The sequence below is a fragment of the Cibotium barometz genome, chromosome 37 (assembly GCF_041138505.1).
Source record: "Cibotium barometz isolate CiBa-2024 chromosome 37, ASM4113850v1, whole genome shotgun sequence".
Classification (NCBI taxonomy): Eukaryota; Viridiplantae; Streptophyta; class Polypodiopsida; order Cyatheales; family Cibotiaceae; genus Cibotium; species Cibotium barometz.
The window spans coordinates 46654190-46676687 of NC_141082.1; the positions used below are offsets into that span (position 1 = coordinate 46654190).

Genomic DNA, 22498 nt, shown 5'->3' on the forward strand with positions numbered 1-22498 from the left:
GAATAGAAATACCCAGTCCTGGAATGATCTCAAAGCTTATCTAAGGAAGAGATTTTGTCTCCCTGTAAGATTCCTCCCTCCATATTTTGAGGTGTAAAGGAGTGAGAACCTCCCCTTTTGTTCTTGAAATTATTACCCTCTTTGGAATAAAAGAAAGATCTTGTTTTACCCTGTTTTGACTTGGAGAGAGAAAATGTCTAGAGAGAGGTAATCCAAAATTAAGATATTTTTTGATATAAAAATCCTTCTTGTGTCTAAAATGGTTTCCCTTGAAATAGAATTTCAAAAAGAACTTTCCAATGTGCATTTGGAATTAATTGAAAATGTGTATAAAGGACCTTAGCCTAAGGGTCAAGATTTTTAGAAATTTCTCGATTATGGTCCAATTAAGGTTCCTATGGACCAATTGGATTAATCCAAGTGTGGGGATGAGATAAATCCAATGAATAAAAGAAAATACCTAAAAATGACTAAATGCCCACATAAGATGAAGAGTTGACTGAGTACAAGGTTTATTAGTTAAAAACTATGAGATATTACTAAAAAAATGAGATATTTTGGTATAATGATACATTTTTGACACCTTGGTAAGAAGGGGGGAGACTTCAAGGAGGCACCTATTTCACACATGTGGTAGAGTTTTTAATTCAATAAAATTGTGATATTTTTATCTCTTCTCTCTCCTGGATCAAACCAAATCAAAAGGGAGCCAAACTGAATATGGAAAATTCTAAAACCTAGTTCGACTTGGTTAGAGGCCTCCCTCACCTATAAATATATCCTTAGTCTTTTGTAAAAAAAATCTGTGAACTATACCATGCCAGTATTACATTAAAATAATGATATTTTCTATTATCCTTTAAAAATCCTCTACATCTTGGAGAGATTGGAGCTTCTCTCTCTCTTCAACCTTCCTTGGAGCTTTCCTCTCAACACACTAACCAATTGATTGGTTGGGTGCTTCTTCTAAGATAGAGAAGCAAGCAAAAACAAGAGGTAAAGTGTAATTTTATGATTTTTCTCTACTATTCTCAATGTTTTCACTTCTCAACCCCTCTCAAGCTTGAGAAGTTTCTAAATTAAGTGTTTATAATGTAAATCAAGTTTTTCTTAAGAGTTGTGATGAATAATTAAGAAAAGTTTACATTTATGCTTAATTAGGATGCTTTTTATGTTTATCTCTCTCTCTCCCCAAAAGAATGGTCATTCCTATGACCAATTCTCTATTCAAATGATGCTTCTCATTGATAAATTCTAAATTCACAAATCAAACTCTAGGCTTGTGAAGCTAGAGGTTAAGAAAGTGGATTTTTATACTTTTATGCTTCTAAAATTATGATAGTCTTATGATTTAAATCCATAAATTGGATTTAAGTTTAGAAGACAGTTATACTATCATAATTGTATTACTAAGTATATTCTTTTCAAAAATATTAAAAATTATCAGTAATAGCAGTGGAGCTATGGTAAATTTTTTAAGAAATTGATACATAATTCATTCTTATGCATAATGTGAAAAGAGGACTTCCTACCATATTCTAGGATTGGTCATCCCCTATGCTAAAAGAATGATTTTCATCACATTCAATAGAAAACTAATTTTTAAGGTTTATGCATAATTAAATAATTAATAAAAGAGAAAATTATGGTAATTTTATTTAAATGATAAAAGAGAAATTCCCATGACATTTGGAATTCAATCTTTAAACTAGGAAAAGTGAAATTCTGAGCATATTGAATGAATGGATATTTTTATTCAAAGAGAAATTTTAGATAAATTTATTTTATGCATGAGAAATATTTAAATGATAAAAGAGGAACTCCCATGACATTTGGAATTCAATCATTAAAATAGTAAAAGTAGAATTCTTGGCATATTGAATTAATGAATATTTTTACCAAAGAAAAGAGAAATTTTAGATAAATTTATTTGATGATAAAAGAGGAATTCCCATGACATTTAGAATTCAATCAATTAAATGTAAAAAGAGGAATTCCCAATGATATTTGAGATCCAAGAAATTAAATGAAAAAAAGAGAAATTTTTAGTATAATTTAATTTATGAATATTTATCAAAAGTAAAATTTTGAGCATTATTGGAAAATATGGGTAGAATTGATTTTTGTAAATCCCATGAATTCTTTTATTCAAAAGAAGAATATTGAATATAATTCACTTGAGAAATTGAGAAAGAATATGGAAATAGCCGTCGAAAAAAAGAACCTTTATCTAGGCCAAGCAATTGGTAAAAATTTAGAAAAAGTCCCATTATTGATATTGAAGTAGGAAAAGATACTAAATGGGAATAAGATGTGAATGGGATGTGATAGGATGAGAACGGATGTGATAAGATGTGAATGGGTTGTGATAATATGTAAATGGGATGCTATAGGATGTGAATGGATAAGATGTGAATGGGATGTGAATGGATGTGATAAGATGTGAATGGGATGTGATAAGATGTAAATGGGATGCTATAGGATGTGAATGGATGTGAATGGGATATGATATGATGTGGTGTGATAAAATGAATGTGGATGAGATGTGAAGTAAATGGATGTGGATGTGAATGATGAGATGAGAATGAGATGTGAGGTTATGTGAAAGGATGTGATATAAAGCAAATGGATGTGGATGTGTATGTGAAAGAATGTGATGTAAATGAAGGTGGATGTGAATGATAAGATGAGAAAGAGATGTGAGGATATGTGAAAAGATGAGATGTAAAGTAAATGGATGTGGATGTGTATGTGAAAGAATGTGATGTAAATGAATGTGGATGTGAATGATGAGATGAGAATGAGATGTGAGGTTCTGTGAAAGGATGAGATGTAAAGTAAATGGATATGGATGTGTATGTGAAAGAATGTGATGTAAATGAATGTGGATGTGAATGATGAGATGAGAATGAGATGTGAGGTTATGTGAAAGGATGAGATGTAAAGTAAATGGATATGGATATGTATGTGAAAGAATGTGATGTAAATGAATGTGGATGTGAATGATGAGATGAGAATGAGGTGTGAGGTTATGTGAAAGGATGTGATGTGATGTAAATGGATGTGGATGTGGATGTAATAGGATGTGATATTATGTAAATGGATGTGGATGTGGATGTGATAGGATGTCATGTGATGTAAAGGGATGTGGGTGTGATGTGATGTAAAGGAATGTGGATGTGAATGGGATGAGAAGTGAAGTGATAGGTGTGAATGTGAATGAATGGATGGATATGAATGTGAAAAGATGCAGGGGAGAAGAGAGCTTGAGCTCTTGCAAGCACACACACTCACAAAACCCTAAAAGAGAACACACAAGGTGAGAGGCTGAAAATCTTCTTCATCTTCACACAACACTCAACACACCATATACAAAGATAAGAGTACACACCATATGAAAAGGTACTCAACCAAATACTAGGGTTCTCTATAGTGTGAACCCAACTAAATGAGCTGGCGCTATAACTATGCCAGTGTCTAGAATGGCTGTCACATAGCCTATCATCCCACTGGCCGCATATCACCCATGATCTCACCAACCATGCCAATGGTGTAAGTGTGGGGCCTATCCCCCATGCGGGTCATCAGTGTCCACTGCCTCACTAGATGAGCTCGATATCTCAACACTCCCCCTCGAGCTCAACTCCATCTCATGTACACCAAGCAAAGCCCTGAATCTGCAGAGCTTCTCTGTACCCAATGCTTTGGTGAAGATGTCAGCGACCTGATCCTATGTGCTGACATAAACAAGGTCAACGTCTCCTGCCAAAACCTTCTCTCTGACAAAATGGTAGTGGACCTCTATATGCTTCGTGCGAGCATGAAAAACTGGGTTCCTGCACAACTGTATACTGCTAATGTTGTCACAGAAAATGACAACTTGTCTATCCACTGATAGACCCAAATCTACAAAAGTAGCTTTCTCAACCAAGCTACCTCACATGCTGCCATAGTAGCACCTCTGTACTCGACCTCTGTAGTACTGATAGAGAAATCGTAGGCTGCTTCTTGCTGCTCCAAGTCACAGCAGCACTCCCCAAAGAAAACATGAAGCCACTAGTAGATATTCTATTTGAGATACTACCAGCCCAATCAGCATCTGTGTACCCATGTACACATATCTCTGTCCCAGTTTCATAAAATAGTCCACAGTGCAAAGTAGACCTCACATACCTCAGTATGCGTCTCAATGCATCCAAATGCAGCTTCTGAGGAACCTACATAAACTGACTCACCAACCCAATAGCATAGCTCAAATTTGGCCTGGTGATCATCATGTACATCAAGCTTACTACTATGCGCCTATACATAGTAGGATCCTCCAAAATCTCTCCTGAATCTGCACTCAACTTGCCATTCTGATCCAATGGCACTGAGATAGGCTTACAGCCTGTCATACCATACTTGGACAACATGTCCAAGCCATACTGTCTCTGCCAGTAATCCAATACCATGTGGTGACCTAATCACCTCAATGCCCAAGAAATATCTGAGCTCCCCCAGATCCTTCATCTCAAACTTCTGTCTAAGCAAGATCTTTACATCAAAGATCTCTGCATCATGGTCCCTCGTAATGATCAAGTCATCTACATAGATGACAACAAGCACAACCCCTCTATCAATCACTGTGTCTCACATACAGCGAGAAATCTGCATTGGCTACATGAAAGCCAATAGTGACAAGATATTTAGAAATCTTGTCAAACCATGCTCTTGGTGCTTGTTTTAAGCCATACAAGGCTTTCTTCACCCTGCAAACATGCTCGGGGTGACTCTCATCCTCATAACTAGGTGGCTGCAATATATACACCTCTTCCTACAAATCCCCATGCAAGAATGCATTCTTTACATCCATCTGATGTAAAGACCATTGCTTGACGTAGCCACTGCTATCACAACTCTCACTGTTGCCATCTTGGCAACTGGGCTGAAAGTTTTCTCATAATCAATGCCATATGTCTGCGCATATCCTTTGGCTACCAATCTAGCCTTGTACCTGCTTATGCTTCCATCACTATTATGTTTTACTTTGTACACCCACTTGCATCCAATGGCCTTCTTGCCATCAGGCAATTGCACTAAATCCTAAGTCTAATTTCCATATAGTGCATCCATCTCCTCATTCATAGCTTTCTCCCAACACACATTTCCAACAGCCTCATCAATGCATGTGGGCTCTACAACCTGTACAACTTTTGTCATGTATGCATAGTGATGTGCCACATAACCATCATAGGTAAACCTCTGCACAGGATTCTTTACTCTCCCAGATCTTCGCAGCTTTGCCTTCATGGCTTCCATAGCCTTCTTTACACCAGGTGTTCTCATAGTTGGTATCCCAAGATCCTCATCAAGGTTCATCTCTGAGCCACTAGACTCTCCATCAACATGAGAATGCCCTGCACAAATGTCAAGCATACTAAGGGGCTTAATCACTTTCTCTTTGCCTTTATGTGATGTACTAATCACATTTTCAGGACTGATATTATGACATAGCCTGCCACTCCATGGTCTATCAACAACTGAACCACTAGATGAGGAATCTCTTGGTCCACTCAAAGATTATGATTGCTAACTTACATTCTGTGCAACTACATTTCCACTCACATCAGCTCCAACAGCTTCTTTTTCAGCAGCATACCAGCTGCTCATCTCATAAAAAACAACATCCCTGCTTACCCTCAACTCACGTGTAGCAGGGTTATAACACCTGTATCCCGTTTTCTCAAGGGAATACCCAATAAACACATTTTTCAGCTTTTGGATCCAACTTAGTTCTCAGCTCATCTGGCACATGCACATATGCAATGCATCCAAAGACTTTCAGATGAGACAAATCAGGTTTTCTGCCAGTAAACCTCTTCTCTAGAGTTACATCATGTATGTCTGCAGTTGGAGTCCTGTTCATGATGTAAATTGCTGTAGAAACAGCCTCATCCTAATAGCTATGCGGCATATTCTTCTCTCCCATCAATGCTCATGCAATCTCAGCAATGTGTCTATTTTTTCGATCAGCAACTCCATTTTACTGCAGAGTGTATCTGCATGTAAACTATCTCTGAATACCATTCTTCTTCAAAAATTCAGAGAACTCATTGGAGAAGTACTCTCCCCCTCCATCTGACCTTAGGCACTTTACATGTTTCCTTGTTTGCTTTTCAACCACATAACTCTGAAATTCTGAAAATGAGTGAACACCTCACCCTTCTCCTTCATGAAGTATACCCACACTTTCCTTGTGTGATCGTCATAAAATGTCACATAGTACCTGCAGCCTCCCATAGACATGGTCTTCATACATATGAATGCACAACATCTAGTGCATTTCTGCTCACATTTCCTTGTGTGGTCATCATAAAATGTCACATAGTACCTGTAGCCTCCCATAGACATGGTCTTCGTAGGACCTCATACATATGAATGCACAACATCTAGTGCATTTCTGCTCACATTTCTATCACGTGGAAATACATGATTTGTTTGCTTTCCAAATTGGCATGCTTCATATATTTTCTGCATACCATCAACTTTAAACTTTGGCAGCCCTGTCACAATTCCTTTAGTCTGCATAGACTAAATTCTCTGTACATTCACATGTCCAATTCTTTTATGGTAAATGTCTGTGTCTGTAGCAACAATTTTTGAACCATTTACAAACATCGCAGCACTCACTTCAGGCATGTTTACATTCAATGTAAACATTCTGCCCACTCTGTTGCCTTTTGCACCCAACCTGCACTTGTCTTTAAAGTCTTCAACATAACAACCATCAGGATTAAACCAAACGTGCAAACCCTGCTCAATCATCTGGCCAACTGAAACCAAATTCTTTGTTATGTTTGGAACATGAAGTACATCTGCAAGGTACTTCACTTTGCCATCCTGCATAGACAATGGCACATCTCCAACATGGGCAATTGGATGAGCAGTGTCATCCCTGTTTCCACAAAACCTGGTCTTTCAAGGTTTTTTATCTCCTTCTTGAACCACTTTCCATGACTTGTCATGTGGTTCAAAGCACCTGAATCAACGTACTGTGACACAAAGTTGGGGTTTTGACTTCGGTCACTTCTTAGAATCAAAACACACTTGTATGAAACCTCACAGCCTCCTCACCTCCCTTTCTCTCCCTAGGTTAAGATAAAGATATACAAATCAAAGGTGAGATTATAATTCATGGAAGGAAAGATGAAAGGCTCTGGAGAAGCAAGAATTTGTGCTAGTCTTGTAGCTCCAAACAAGAGGGCAATTCTTTGTTGGAAGAAAATCTTCCGACTCAGAATTATGTGAATGGAAACATATAGGGAATGTTGGTAAGGTTCATCTGTTCGAATTGGGCGATTTGGATGGAACATATTAAAGTAAAAGAATATAGCAATCACTTACAAGAGGATAAGATACATGGGATTGGCCTTTTGATAAGAGATTAACACTAGTTCTGTAATTGGACACTTAAGTGTCCCTGAGACACTAAAGTGTCCTGAAAAGTTAGCATTTTTCTTAAATTTTGGTGGGCAATCTATTAAGAGTTTTGAAATGCTTAACATCCACAAATGTTCCTCAAGACCCAAAAAATCCTTGAGATTTTTTAAATTACACTTTTCTTAGCTTTTGCAAGGTAATATTTTAATTTTCTTAGACACATGCTGATAAAACGCATGATTTTTGCTGTTTTCAAAATAGTAGTAATTTGGACATAACTTTTAGAAGGGACATAGTTTGATTATGAAACTTGGCTTGATGGAAAGCCCATGATGTAAACTAAATCCTGGAATCATCAAACAACAATTATTGGATAAATTTTTGACTCGCTAATATTGAAATGACGTTTTTTATACAGGTGGAGCATGAATTTTTCTCCTTCCATATGCAAGCTAATAATGTAAAAGTTGAGGTGCACCCATGTTATATAGGGTAAATACTACTTTGTTTTGAAATTTTCAAAACTTTAGAGCCACTTTTTGGGCCTCTTCTCATACATGGCCTTTTGCTCAACCTGTTTTTAATACATAAAATGTCTAATTATGAGCCTAATTTTGATTTTCATCAAAGGAAAAAGCTGTGTAAGTGCATTATTTGTTGTAACTATAGGTGTAGACTACTTGTGCAAGCATAGTTATGATTAGTTTTTGATAAAAGATGATCAAATTTTGCATTTTTATTTTTTACAGTTTTTTTAGAACTAGGCGATAAGACCCTACTTAAGTGGAGGCTAAGTTAATGTCATACACATCAAATTATGGCTTATTTATCTCATCTCAAGCATGAAAACCAATAATCAACATTCTCATTGATAGGACTACATTATTTTTTAGTGGCGTGATTGAGTTTTGATAATACGCGTTACTTTTGCTGATTTTATGCAACTTTTTTGGAAAAAATTCTAGGAAAGGAAAATGATTTTTTTGGTGAACTTCTACCTCCTTGGACTGATGTATGCTATCAAAATATCTTGGGAAGAATGCTATTGATATCATTGGATTTTTTTTGAGAGAATGATGCTTGCATATTTGGAAAAATCCTGAAAAATGTTCATTTTCAAGACATATGCTACTTTGTTGCTTATGTACTTCCAAATAAAAAGGCATTTTATATATTTAGTATTTTTTACATAAGCATAGGGTTATGTTCTACATGCCCAATGAAGCATTTTGGTTTTTAAAGCCTACATTAGGAGTTTGATTTTTTTTCGCAACCCCCAAAAAAGGACACTCAAGTGTCCTGTTTTGGTACCAAACTAGTGTTAAGATGAATTAATCATTATTAAGAAGAAATAATGACCAAAAGTCTATAAAAATAGAGATACATAGAGAATTGCAGTTTTAAATCCATATAGACTGTGCAAAAGAGGATTACATAACTGCATAGAGCTTGAAGAGAGCTTCGCGTCTATATAAAAACTTTCAAAAACGGGCAACCGAGCGAAAAGTTATGAGCATTTTACTACAAGACTATAAAACTACCAAAATAACAATTAGCAACTTTGGGAGAAATTATGATCATCAATGAAGTAAAGGATTAAGAAATTAGTTATATGAGTGGAAAGAGAATATAAAGAGCTTCCTATCCATATGATAAATTTTAGAAACCAATACCCGAGTGATGAGTAATTACCGGTTGAAATTTGGGTCTTGGACCACAAAAACTGCACTTCCCTCTCTTTGCATGAAACCTCAATTTTCACATAACCTCTTGCCTCTGATCTCCTTCATGATTCAAGCTAGAGAGTAAGGGTTAACATTGCTCAACGGACAATCGTAAAGATTTACCTATGGTCCTCAAAGTCTTTTCACATGCTCATTACTGCTAAAACCATTGGTACCTCCAAAGGAGGGCGGCAATAAGGCAAGGGCTACCTTGAGAAGTCACAGGCCCGCCAAGATAATAACTCCTTATCCCACTTATCATGAATCATCAAAGAGGTCCAAAATTGGGCTGAGCATGAGGAGCTAATGCTAAATGAGACATTCACATGTAAAGAGAGTGTTTGAATAAGGATTTAAAGATAAGAGAATGGCATGACACAAAATGCTCAATTGAGGAGGCTCATTCCTTGATTTGAAAGGGAGAGGAGGGCTCCTTTTATAGGTGGAGAATCACCCTCTCTTCCATTGTTATAAATTACAACATAAAAATCTTCAACCCTTCAGTGAGACAAGGGTAGATGTCACCATCAATTGTCTTTTTAGGCTAAGTCTTCTATTGATTATTAAATTGAAGACTTTTTGACTTTGAAAGTGTGATGAGATAATAGCCAAGTCTAAGTGGCATGTAGGTGGAGATCCCACTTACACGTGGCGGAATTCTCTTCTTCCATGTAAGCATTCTAGAAGAATATTTCCCAATTACGTACCTACACACACTTCTCCACATGCCTTCCACACCTTATGGTGAATACTATATTAATAATACAATTAAAATCCATGTGAGCATGAAGGCCCACTTTTGTTTTCCACATCACTAGCCTATCTACCATACCAAAGTATTTATCAAGCATACTTGTGGCATTTACAATGTGTGCACCCTAAATAAAGTAAAACCATTATATTTGAAGATAGAATGCTGTTATCAGGGTAGCCACCAAGCTGCCGCATCACCACGCCGTTATTCCATTGTGGGCACCGCAATCTTCTTGGACAGGCTTCCACCTTATTACCATTGAGAAACCATCAAAATATGCACAAAATTAAAAATGAAAGATATCAATTTTTCATGTCACATCTTTCCTCCCCTAGCAGATCCTCCATGTTTGTCTTGGGGATCTACTGGCCATGGTGCTCGAGGGTAAAATATCTTTAGCTGGTACTTATTGGCAAGTCCGGGAACCTCCTGGCCACTTGCATCCTCTAGAAGATAGGTGTTATTTTTGAACTTTTGCTTTATTCTGAAGGGGCCTTCCCAGCGTCGAAGAAGCTTCTTATCTAGCCGTTTCTCCACACGGCCATCATACCTCATGATCACTAAGCTTCCTTGCTTGAGTTCTGGCTTCTTCTTCTTCTTCGTGAGAGTGTCATGCCTTGCCTTGCGCCGTTGTTGTGCAGCCTCCAAATTTTGAAGTGCTTGAAGTCGCCTCTCATCCAAGGTCTCCAGTTGTACTAGGCATTGGGCATGCGTTTCTTCTTCATTATTCAAGCATGCAAAAGATGTGCGAAGGCTTGTGATTTCCAATTCTATTGGCAAAATAGCCTCCATTCCATAAACTAACTGAAAAGGTGTGAAACCAAGAGAGAGTTTGTGAGTTGTCCTATAGGCCCATAGGACCTCTGGGCAAATGCACATCCCACTTTCTCTTCATAGTATCCACTAGCTTAGATCCACAAAGTAGTCCATTAGTTTTTTCTACTAAACCATTACATTGGGGATAATAGGGAGTTGACATAGCATGCTTTATTTTTAATTTCTACACCAAAGCCTCAATCAAGTCATTCTTGAAAGACCCCCCCCCATCCGTAAGGATTTCTAATGGACACCCAAATCGGGCACATATGCCACTACTTTATTATTGACCATGGCCTTTGCTTCTGCCCACCTTGTTGCATAATCTGTGGCCACCAATATGTAATACTTCCCATGTGAGGAACGAGGAAGTGGGCCCACAAAATCTAATCCCCACCTTTCAAATGGACCATATGCTAGGATAGGGTTTAAGGGTCCAAGAACCAATTGCTTATGCCCATATGCCCATATGCCCATACTTCACAGCTTCTGTACCACTCATAGACATCTTTGCTGAGTCGAGGCCAATAATATCCTGTGTTAAGAATCCTTCGAGTTGTGCTAGCTGAGGCAAAGTGACCTAAACATTCATGACATAATTCCATAATCCTTTTAGATTCTTCCAGGCTCACTACCCTCCTAAGAATCTTATCCTTACCTTGCTTGTAAAGAACATCCCCTAGAACTGTGTAAGGATGAGCTTTCCTGGTAAGTCTTTGCTTCTGTTGAGGATTCAATCCAGGAGGGAAGTATCCTGTATCTAAATAGTGTTGAACATCTTGGAGCTCAAGCCAACCTGTATCCATTAATGCAAGAGTAGCTACATTGAAAGAAGCCAAGGTTTTAGTAGCCAATTCATCAGCCTTTTGACTATCCTTCCTGTTAACATGCACAAATTTACAAAACTCAAAAGCTTCTTTTAACTCCATTAACTCAATTGCCCTTTTATATACAATTCTTGGAGGTTAGGACTCCTTGCCTTATATTCTCCTTTCATTTGTCGGATGACCAATTGCGAATCCCCTTTAACCTCTACCTCTTTAATTCCATCTTTTATGCAATCTTCTAATCCCCAAATTAATGCATTGTACTCAGCCACATTATTTGATATAGCCTTTGGAAATTCCCTACCCTTGGCCCATACCTCTTTTCCTTCTGGATCAAATAAAGCTATCCCTCCAGCCCCACATTGCCTGGAAGGGCTAAAGGCTCCATCAAAATGCATAGCGAAAGAAGTTGGTGGTGTGTCCAAATCTTCATATACTTCTTCCTTTGTTCCTGTTCCTTCTTCCTCTTCCTTCCTTGTAAGCAAATCTGCAAGAGAGGCCCTAGCTGTAGTAGTAAAAGTGAAAGAGAATTCTTGAAGCTCACAAATCCACTTTGTAAACTTTCCTCCTGCAGGATTGGGTTTGCGGACCAAGAATTGTAAAGAAGGTTGAGATGTGAGGAAGGAAAAAGGGTGAGGTAACATGTATGACCTGAACTTCTTTACTGCAAAAACAAGAGACAAACCAGCTTTCTCCATTGACGCACCTCCATCAATGTATGCATTAGAAATTGTTTGCCCCTCAATGATGACATCAATCTCACAGGCACATCATCTCCTACATCAATATCCACCTTTTGAGCCATAGGAGTCCCATTATCCCTCTTCTTCTTTTTCTTAGATTCCCTTGTGCTAGCCAGCTTACCCCATTCCTTTCTGAGCTTTGGAGAGAGTGCCAAAAGCTGCCCAAATGTGATTTGTGCCATTTTCTCTCTAAGATCTGTTAAGAGGTCATAAAACTAAGAGATCCTTGTCCAAGAGGAAAGTCAGATTGTCCAATTTTTCTCCTAGATGACTTCTTCTTCTTCTTCTTTTTTGCTCTTCTTCAGATTTATCTTCTTGTTCTTCTTCTTCTTGGCTCCTAGTTTTACGATCCCTTTTTGCCATTAATGGCATCAATGTTTCCTCTTCTTCTTCTGAGCATGTTTCCTCTAAAAGTGCTAAACTTTTATCCTCTCTTTTCCTCAATTTTGGACACTCAGTGCGATAGTGCCCCTTCTCTTGACATTCATAGCATGTGACACTACTTCTATCCCTAGGTTTATCCTCAACTCGTGGAACCCTAGGTGGCCTTGCATTGACTAAGTGTAACTTCAAATCAGCAAATTCTGCCATAAGTTGTGCAATGTTATGATCCAAGGATGGAGCTTGTACCTGAGATGTTGAGGCTATCTCTACTCGTGGGGTTGGGTCGGCACACTCGGAGAAGATTGGAATGTGGACTCAATATGAAGAGTGGCCTCCTTCTTCAAAGCAATACGAAGAGCCTCTTTAAAATTAGTGGGATCTTTGCTAAGAACTTTTCCATGCAAGCGGGGATCCAAAGCCCTGATAAACTTGCTCATCTTAAGGTGCTCCATTGCTAAAGAACTCTTTGAATCTCCCATAGAAGGTGAAGAAGAAGAAGCAACAACATGTAAAGTAGCTTGTTGATATTTGAACAAGGCTTCATACCTCACTGAAAAGGCAGAAACTGACTCTCCTTCCTTTTGGAAAATTTGATCCAATTGTAATAGTAAAGCATTTGGTGACTCCATTGTCCCAAATCTCTCCTTCATTGCTTTGGTCAACCTTTCCCAATCATTCTTGGACTCCTCTGGCAAAGCCTCATGCCAAGTTAAGGCCACACCCTCCAAGAAATCTGGAAGTATTTCTGCCCTCTCCTTCATAGACCAACCCGTCAAGCGGCATGCTCGGTTAAACTCTTGGAGATAACTCCTCGGGTCTTCTCCTTCCGATCCTTGGAACACCGGAATCTTGAACATCGTGCACCAAAAGATGAGTAGCAACAACAAAGGAAATTTACTTATTTCAAAATAACTTTCCTTTAATAATGCGGGACCTTGAGGTTAAAATAGAATAATTCTAAGTAAAACCTGCTCGTCAACTCCACCAAAAGATGTGACACAAAGTTGGGATTTTGACTTCTGTCACTTCTTAGAATCAAAACACACTTGTATGAAACCTCACAGCCTCCTCACCTCCCTTTCTCTCCCTAGGTTAAGATAAAGATATACATATCAAAGGTGAGATCATAATTCATGGAAAGAAAGATGAAAGGCTCCGGAGCAAGAATTTCTGCCAGTCTTGCAGCTCCAAACAAGAGGGCAATTCTTTGTTAGAAGAAAATCTTCCGACTCAGAATTATGTGAACGAAAACATACGGGAAATGTTGGTAAGGTTCATTCGTTCGAATTGGGCGATTTGGATGGAACATATTAAAGTAAAAGAATATAGCAATCACTTACAAGAGGATAAGACACATGGGATTGGCCTTATGATAAGAGATTAAGAGGAATTAATCATTATTAAGAATAAATAATGGCCAAAAGTCTATAAAAACAGAGATACACAGAGAATTGCAGTTTTAAATCCATGTAGATCGTGAAAGATTGTTTTAAAGAGAGCCGAATCTGTTAAAATGGTAATTTCATATTGGGTGTGTAAGTGGTATGACTACCTTAAATTTTGCTTGAAATGCTGGTTAGGGGGCTTGGGAACTCTTTTTCTCGGTACTCACACAAAACAGAACCAAATTTTTATAAAGGAATACCACCAATAGAGTGGTTGGGCACTTGGCACCCATGGGCTGGCTAGATCGGGGGATTTCTGCGATGATACAAATAGTTACGATTAAGTTACGTTAGTTAGAATAAGTCCTAGGAAGACCCTTGTTCTATGGGAGGGAATCCGCGGGCTGTGCCTCGCTAAAGGAGGAAAAAAGCGGTGATTCTATAGACCAAGTGCAAGTTGACCATGTGACTTTCGGGTTCAGTCGGATCAGTTTGGTTAGTTAAGACTTTGACTTGTTAGATCAATTCTCCCGTTAGATGATTTTCCTGGTGGAATAGCCCATGCCTTTCGAGCAAGGGAAGTTTTTCTGGGTTCAATTTCGGAGGAACCGTCGGGCTAAACTGTCGGGCTAAACTCTTGTCTGGATATCCATGGTGGGCGAGGTCCTTAGTGTGGGTCCTTGCCCCACACGAGAGACTGATGTTGCTTCCAGCGCCTTTGGAAGGGGGTAGAAGCATGTTAACGTGCACAAAAAATGCTGTCCCGGACAATGCTAGTTAGTAGTGCTTAGCATACATTCGAGAGCCAAGAATATGTCCATTTTGAAATAAACTTTCCATAATTAATGTTAAATTTACTCGGTGCCAAATTCAAATGTAGCATCTTTTCAGTTACTGAAGTCATGGTGTAGTGGATGAGCGCTCTCTCTCTCTCTCTCTCTCTCTCTCTCTCTCTCTCTCTCTCTCTCTCTCTCTCGGTTCTCCATGATCTGTGTAAGACAAGCTCTCTCTCTCTGTGTCTCTGTGTCTCTCTCTCTCTCTCGCTCTCTCGAGGTTCTCCATGATCTGTGTAAGACAAGCTCTCTATCTTTCTGTCTCTGTGTCTCTCTCTCTCTCTCGCTCTCCATGATCTGTGTAAGCCAAGCTCTCTCTCTCTCTCTCTCTCTCTCTCTCTCTCTCTCTCTCTCTCTCTCTCTCTCTCTCTCTCTCTCTGATGCTGCTCAAACAGTCTCACCCTCTCCCTTTGCCTCACATTCTCTCCGTGTAACCTACTTCCTCCCCATCTCATAGAGTTATGGCGAACCATACCTTGCAATCTAATCTGGTAGGTTTACTTGCGCATTCAAGGGCAGCAGATGAAGGTAGCAGAAGGGATCCTTTTTACAGACAATGAATCCGAACTTGGAGGACCTAACTTGTACTGCCATTAGGGATTATGAGAGACAAAGAAAGAGGAAACAACGAGAGAAGAAAAAACTTAAGCAGGTTCAGGTTCGAGAGCTTGCCCGAGGAAAAGAAGAAGAAAATCTCGTCTGAGATTGTGGCACTGTTCAAGAGGAGGACTGAAGGAATTAGTACAGAAGACAAGCAAGAAATTTGGAATCTAGTATCTCATCATCCTGTCATGCAAGCAGTGTGTCCAGAGGAGTCTACTATTCAAAGTGCAATCATGTGAAATGTTCGTAACACCTTGGTGCTTGTTTGTAAAGCAGCCAAGCTGTAATGAGGAGTTGTATTTGAAGCATACAGCATTGTCCATGATGTTGAATTCAAAGGAGAACATGCAAATGTCAAAAGTCTCGAGACTCCTTTAAGTTCCGCGTCGATCCTTGTACAAGGCTAAATTGCGGGTGACATCGAATGTTGACGGTGGAATGTTTTCATTGGCTGCATGTCAAAAACATGCCCGTCGTAGCACAATCATAGATGAAATGAAAGAGCTGGTTTACACATTTTGGAGGGTGTATCCCCTAACAAAAAAGATGTTTGTCGAAAGAGGATGGGGAGAAAAAATTACATAAAGCACCCTGTACACCTCCTTGATAAACCTCAGGTAATTGATCTAACCAAAGCACCATTATTCGAGTACACTAAAAAGCATGTGAAACTTTACAGTTAGCATATTGGTTGTTATTTACACTGTGGTTGTTTATGGTTTATTCTAGCTAGAACATGCTATACTGTATATGCTAGTTCAAATCTTCAATATGTTGATCACCTTACAGAGTGTGTTATTTATCATATTAGTAATGCTAATTAGTATACAAGCCATACCTGGAGGCACACTGTAAATGCTAGTTAGCATACTCTATGTGCTAATTAGCACACTGTACATGCTAGAACATGCTATACTGTATATGCTAGTTCAAATCTTCAATATGTTGATCACCTTACAGAGTGCGTTATTTATCATATTAGTAATGCTAATTAGTATACAAGCCATACCTGGAGGCACATTGTAAATGCTAGTTAGCAGACTGTGTATGCTAGTTAGCATACTCTATGTGCTAATTAGCACACTCTACATGCTAGTTAGTATACAAGCCATACCTGGAGGCACACTGTAAATGCTAGTTAGCAGACTGTGTATGCTAGTTAGCATACTCTATGTGCTGATTAGCACACTCTACATGCTAGTTAGCATGTAAATGCTAGTAAGCATGCTGTGAGTGCTAGTTCGCATATGGTAGGTGCTGATTAGCATACTGTAAGTGCTAGTTAGCATACTCTAAGTGCTAGTTAGCATATTCTAAGTGCTAGTTAGCATACTCTAAGTGCTAGTTAGCATACTCAAGGTGCTAGTTAGCATAATGTAGGTGCATCTTAGCATACTTTAAGTGCTAGTTAGCATATGATTAGTGATAGTTAGCACTCTGTATGTGCTTTTTATTAGCATATTGTGAGTGCTAATTAGCATACTTTAAGTGCTGGTTAGCATACTGTAAGTGCTACTTAGCATACTGAATGTGCTAGTTAGCATAATGAATGTGCTTGTTAGCATACTGTTTGTGCTAGTTTAGCACTGTTTGTGCTAGTTAGCACACTGAATGTACCAATTAGCTAACTGAATGTGCTACTTAGCATACTGAATGTACCAATTAGCCTATTGAATGTGCTAGTTAGCATACTGTCAGTGCTAGTTAGCATTCTGCAAGTGCTAGTTAGCATACTGTGAGTGCTAGTTAACATACTACACATACATGGAAGCATACTATAAGTGCTAGTTCATACTGTAACTGCTGGTTACATACAGTATGCTTCCGTGCATGGCCTGTATACTAATTAGCATAACTAGCATAATAACCGCCTTCTAACTCTCATAATTGCAGGTTGAGCTCTTCTACAGATTCAAAGAAAAGCATCCAGATTGCAAAATAGGTATGAGAATGTTTGAGATGATGAAGCCATTTTTTGTACGGCGGCTGAAAGGTAGATACACATGCTGCTGCGAATATCATGTGCAGATGTCCTTTTTAAAGGACACACTTAACCATATGCGGTCTCAGTCGTTCGGGCTGCATGGAGCCCAATGCAGATGTACATGCAGCGTTTGCGTCAGAGGTGATGAAACTAGCAGGGGTTGCATGGCTTTATGTCAAACTTTCAAAGGTGTCACACATCTATGGGAGTCAGTTCTCTGCCCGAAAGCAGATAGATGCTGGTTACCACAATAGTGAGTGTTTGATGGGTGAATGTAAGAAATGTGGTGTGAAAAAGCTAGAAACATGCTGCTTAGAGACACAAAGCCTAGGTAAGAATATCTTTGTAAAATTGTTTGCATATGTGGAGGCAACAGATAAGCACGGAGACAAAAAAAGAGAAAAGATCTTGTGACTAAAGAAATGCAGTGCTGGGAGTTTCTTCAACTCTTACAGACCAAGCTGAAGGTTTTTATCAAACATAACTATATCGCTCGATGGCAAGCACAACAGTTCAAGGATTGTATTCTTAGATTTCCTGACGATGTGGTTGTGTCGGTTGTAGACTTTGCAGAAAACTATGCATTCAAGGAGCAAAATGAGATTCAACCCATGCATTAGCACTCAAGTCAAGTAACTATTTTTGTGCACATAACATACTACCGCAGGGAAGGGGAAGTATCCAAGAAAATCCACTTCTTCATATCAGATGACAAAGTGCATGACACATTGTTTGTCCAACATTGTTTTATGCTACATTGTGGTTGGTTACAGAGAGGTGTCACTCCAAAACGTCACTGGGTCTGGTCAGATGGTGCTGCCTTACAGTTTAAGGCTGCTAGGCCTTTCTATTTTGTTGTAAGGTATGCTGGACTGACGGGAATAGAGATGAGCTGGTTCTTCTTTGGATCAAGACATGGCAAGGGAGAGCATGACGGTGCAGGCGCAGTTGTTAAAAGATCGTTGACACATGAACAGCTGAAGCCTAATGGGGCCACTTTAAAGTGTGCTACAGATGTGGTTGCCTATTGCCAAGCCAACCTATCAAAGGGAGCAGCTGCATCATATCCTCTAAAAGAAAGGGAATATGCCCGTGTGTTTTGGGAGATCAAAGTAGGTGATGTAAACAGGGAGGTTAAATGGAATTGTGCCACGGTTGAGAAGTCTCGCACCTTGCATGCTTTTCGCGGTCACAACCGGCAGGATGCAACTGCCATTGCCACAAGACCATTGGCATGCTTTTGTGATGCATACATGAACCATAGTTGGAATCGCTGCACTAACAAATCTCATGTGCAGCCTTGGGATTATCACATTCTGATGCCATTGTCTGATGAAGTTGAGGATGAAGAAGACACCTCGACTGATGATGCCCTTGAAGGACAGATCATTGGATATGAAAAATTCGTGTATGAAGGCCACCATGATGCATTAAGTAGTGCTTTGTGTGTTGGTGACACTTTTGCAGTGAATCCGAATGCTACAACCAATGATGAGAATGTAGACTTTTACTTGGTAAAGTGCATTGCAGTAAAAGAAAAGGCAAAACAGGGTTACATTGATGAGTGGAACAATGTAATTGACAAAGGCTCTTATGTCGTGCAAGGACTGTATTACAAGCAAGTGGATGCATACACCTTCAAACTAGACTACAATCAACCTGTTGTTCACATACTTTCAAATCTTGTACATTGTATCAAGATACCCATGAAACACATGCAAAAGAGAAGGCAAATGTACACAATCACCCCCAAAGATTATGAAGCAATCTATAACAGCATGCCATTCGGGTTTTGACATGAGCGTCATGGTCTTTTATTCTATTTTGTATCTTGTGTATGCTTACTACTACCACAGTATATGCTAATTGTGTACTAACAAGCTTCTACAAAGTGTGTGCTAGCTAGCATAAAGCGTATGCTAACTAGCATACATTGTATCCTAACTAGCATATAAAGTATGCTAACTAGTATATAGTATAGGCTAACTAGCATATACTGTATGCTAACTCGCACAGTATATGTTAATTGTATACTAACTACTTAATTTATATTGTGTGCTTACTAGCATATAGCGTATGCTAACTAGCATACAGTATATGCCAACTAGCACATAGTGTATGCTAACTAGCATATAGTGTATGCTAACTAGCACAGTATATGCTAACTCTATGCACACTAGCTACTATATAGCGTGTGCTTACTAGCATACAGTATATGCTATATATGCTAACTAGCATATAGTGTATGCTAACTACCGCAGTATATGATAATTGCTTACTAACAAGCTTCTATATAGTGTGTGCTAACTAGCATAAAGCGTATGCTAACTAGCATACAGTATATGCTAGTTAGCATATACTATATGCTAACTAATATGCTGACTAACATATACAGTATATGCTGACTAACAAGCTTCTACAAAGTGTGTGCTAGCTAGCATAAAGCGTATGCTAACTAGCATACAGTGTATGCTAACTAGCATATATAGTATGCTAACTAGTATATAGTATAGGCTAACTAGCATATATTATATGCTAACTCGCACAGTACATGTTAACTGTATACTAACTAACTACAGTACATGTTAACTGTATACTAACTACCTAATTTATATTGTGTGCTTACTAGCATATAGCGTATGCTAACTAGCATACAGTATATGCCAACTAGCATATAGTGTATGCTAACTAGCATATAGGGTATGGTAACTAGCACAGTATATGCTAACTGTATACTCACTAGCTACTATATAGCGTGTGCTTACTAGCATACGGTATATGCTATATATGCTAACTAGCATATAGTGTATGCTAACTACCGCAGTATATGATAATTGCTTACTAACAAGCTTCTATATAGTGTGTGCTAACTAGCATAAAGCGTATGCTAACTAGCATACAGTATATGCTAGTTAGCATATACTATATGCTAACTAATATGCTGACTAACATATACAGTATATGCTGACTAACAAGCTTCTACAAAGTGTGTGCTAGCTAGCATAAAGCGTATGCTAACTAGCATACAGTGTATGCTAACTAGCATATATAGTATGCTAACTAGTATATAGTATAGGCTAACTAGCATATATTATATGCTAACTCGCACAGTACATGTTAACTGTATACTAACTAACTACAGTACATGTTAACTGTATACTAACTACCTAATTTATATTGTGTGCTTACTAGCATATAGCGTATGCTAACTAGCATACAGTATATGCCAACTAGCATATAGTGTATGCTAACTAGCATATAGGGTATGGTAACTAGCACAGTATATGCTAACTGTATACTCACTAGCTACTATATAGCGTGTGCTTACTAGCATACGGTATATGCTATATATGCTAACTAGCATATATTGTATGCTAACTACCACAGTATATGATAATTGTTTACTAACAAGCTTCTACATAGTGTGTGCTAACTAGCATAAAGCGTATGCTAACTAGCATACAGTATATGCTAGTTAGCATATACTGTATACTAACTAGCAAACAGTATATGCTGACTAGCATATACAGTATATGCTAACTAGCATATAGTGTATGCTAACAAGCACAGTATATGCTAACTGTATACTAACTAGCTGCTATATAGTGTGCTAACTAGCATACAGGATTATGCTAACTAGCATATAGTGTATGCTAACTACCACAGTATATGCTAACTGTATACTTGCTACTTTATAGTGTGTGCTACCTAACAAAAAATCCAATACATAATTCTGTAACACATAAAAATGGAATAGTAGGAGGCAACTGTTGAAAAGATTATCTCATCATTAACTTCCAACATCAAATAACATTACATAGGGTTTAATTTTACAATGAGTCACACCCGCCAAAAATCTTTAGGCCTCCTTAGAGGGCGTTTGTAGTGACCGGGCTTTTTTGCTCCCTCCTTTTTCTCTGCTTTCTCCTTTTTCTCCGCTTTTTCCCTTCTCTCTGCTTCTAGGTCACCTCTCTGCTGTTCCTTTTCTTTTCTTTCCCTCTCCAGCCTAGCTTTCTCCTCTCTCTCTGCTTCTAGGTCATCTTCCTTTTGTTTGCGAGACGAAGTTCTGCTTGTCTCTCAGCCTCTAGCAACTGTTTGATGACTGCATCAGAGAAGTTATCAGAGCCCGTATCAAAGAAATTGTCAGCCACATACGCTGCCCGATCATCCGACTGTAGCCAAAGAAAAAGCCAGTCTTTCAAAGTTTCTATAAGAAACTGTTGTCTCTCCTCACAGCACTCTGGTCCTCTAGCTTCGGAGTAACGAGCCAAGCTTGTGCTGGGTTCTGAAACACTTTGTAGAGGCTATCATCAATCAGAAGCGTGTTTTGGGCATTGTAAGCCGGATTATTTCCAAAACAAGGCTAAATCTTTCATAAACACAGGTTTATTCAAGATCTGCCAGGGTTGCGGACTGCAGTGCTCTTGCACAAAAAAACGGCAATCCTTGGTACCTGCAATTTAAAAACAGCCCTGCAAATATTCATGACTTTACGATGCATGCTTGTGCTCCAAATATACACACTGAAGAACTGAAGACACCAGTCCAAAAACATGTGGCTGTCCTTGCGACAGAACACCTGCTTATCCTCTACATTGTATTTTAACATTTCATCTGCATATGCAGGGGGCTTTTCGCCGAAGCGAGTCTCTACCACCCTCAGCAAAAGACCGTTGAGATCTAGTAAAAGAGCCCTTTTTTCATCACACAGTCGCTTAGGCACCCATATTGGGTCTGGAAGAGGATACCATTCAGCATATATAACCTCCCCTGATGGGTGAACATAATTTAGGCGCTCAAAAATTCTAGGAGCACGTTGTGAATATCGTTCGAGCCGCTTTTCAATCTCCAATTTTTGTCTCCTTATCTGCCTGGCTTTGCGGACTCGCCATTTCCGTAATTTCTGCCATTGCATGGTAGCATTTACATCAGGCAAGGCAATTAATGCCAGTTTCTCTTCCTTTGCAAAGAAACAGCGATACGAAGTGAAGAAGTTCATAGATTGGCAGAAAATTATAATGGA

General features: G+C 38.7%; 1 protein-coding gene across 1 annotated transcript; it reads left to right on the plus strand.

Moving 5' to 3' along the window:
- Nucleotides 1-18728: 18728 nt before the first annotated feature.
- On the plus strand, nucleotides 18729-19271 carry LOC147617327 (uncharacterized). Its single transcript, XM_086776395.1, has one exon. It carries the CDS (start codon nucleotides 18729-18731, stop codon nucleotides 19269-19271), a length of 543 nt encoding a protein of 180 aa, XP_086632521.1.
- Nucleotides 19272-22498: the final 3227 nt, after the last annotated feature.

What these genes read in the sequence shown, in the direction of transcription:
- LOC147617327 (XM_086776395.1), top strand. Translation starts at nt 18,729, where the DNA reads ATGAACCATAGTTGGAATCGCTGCACTAACAAATCTCATGTGCAGCCT.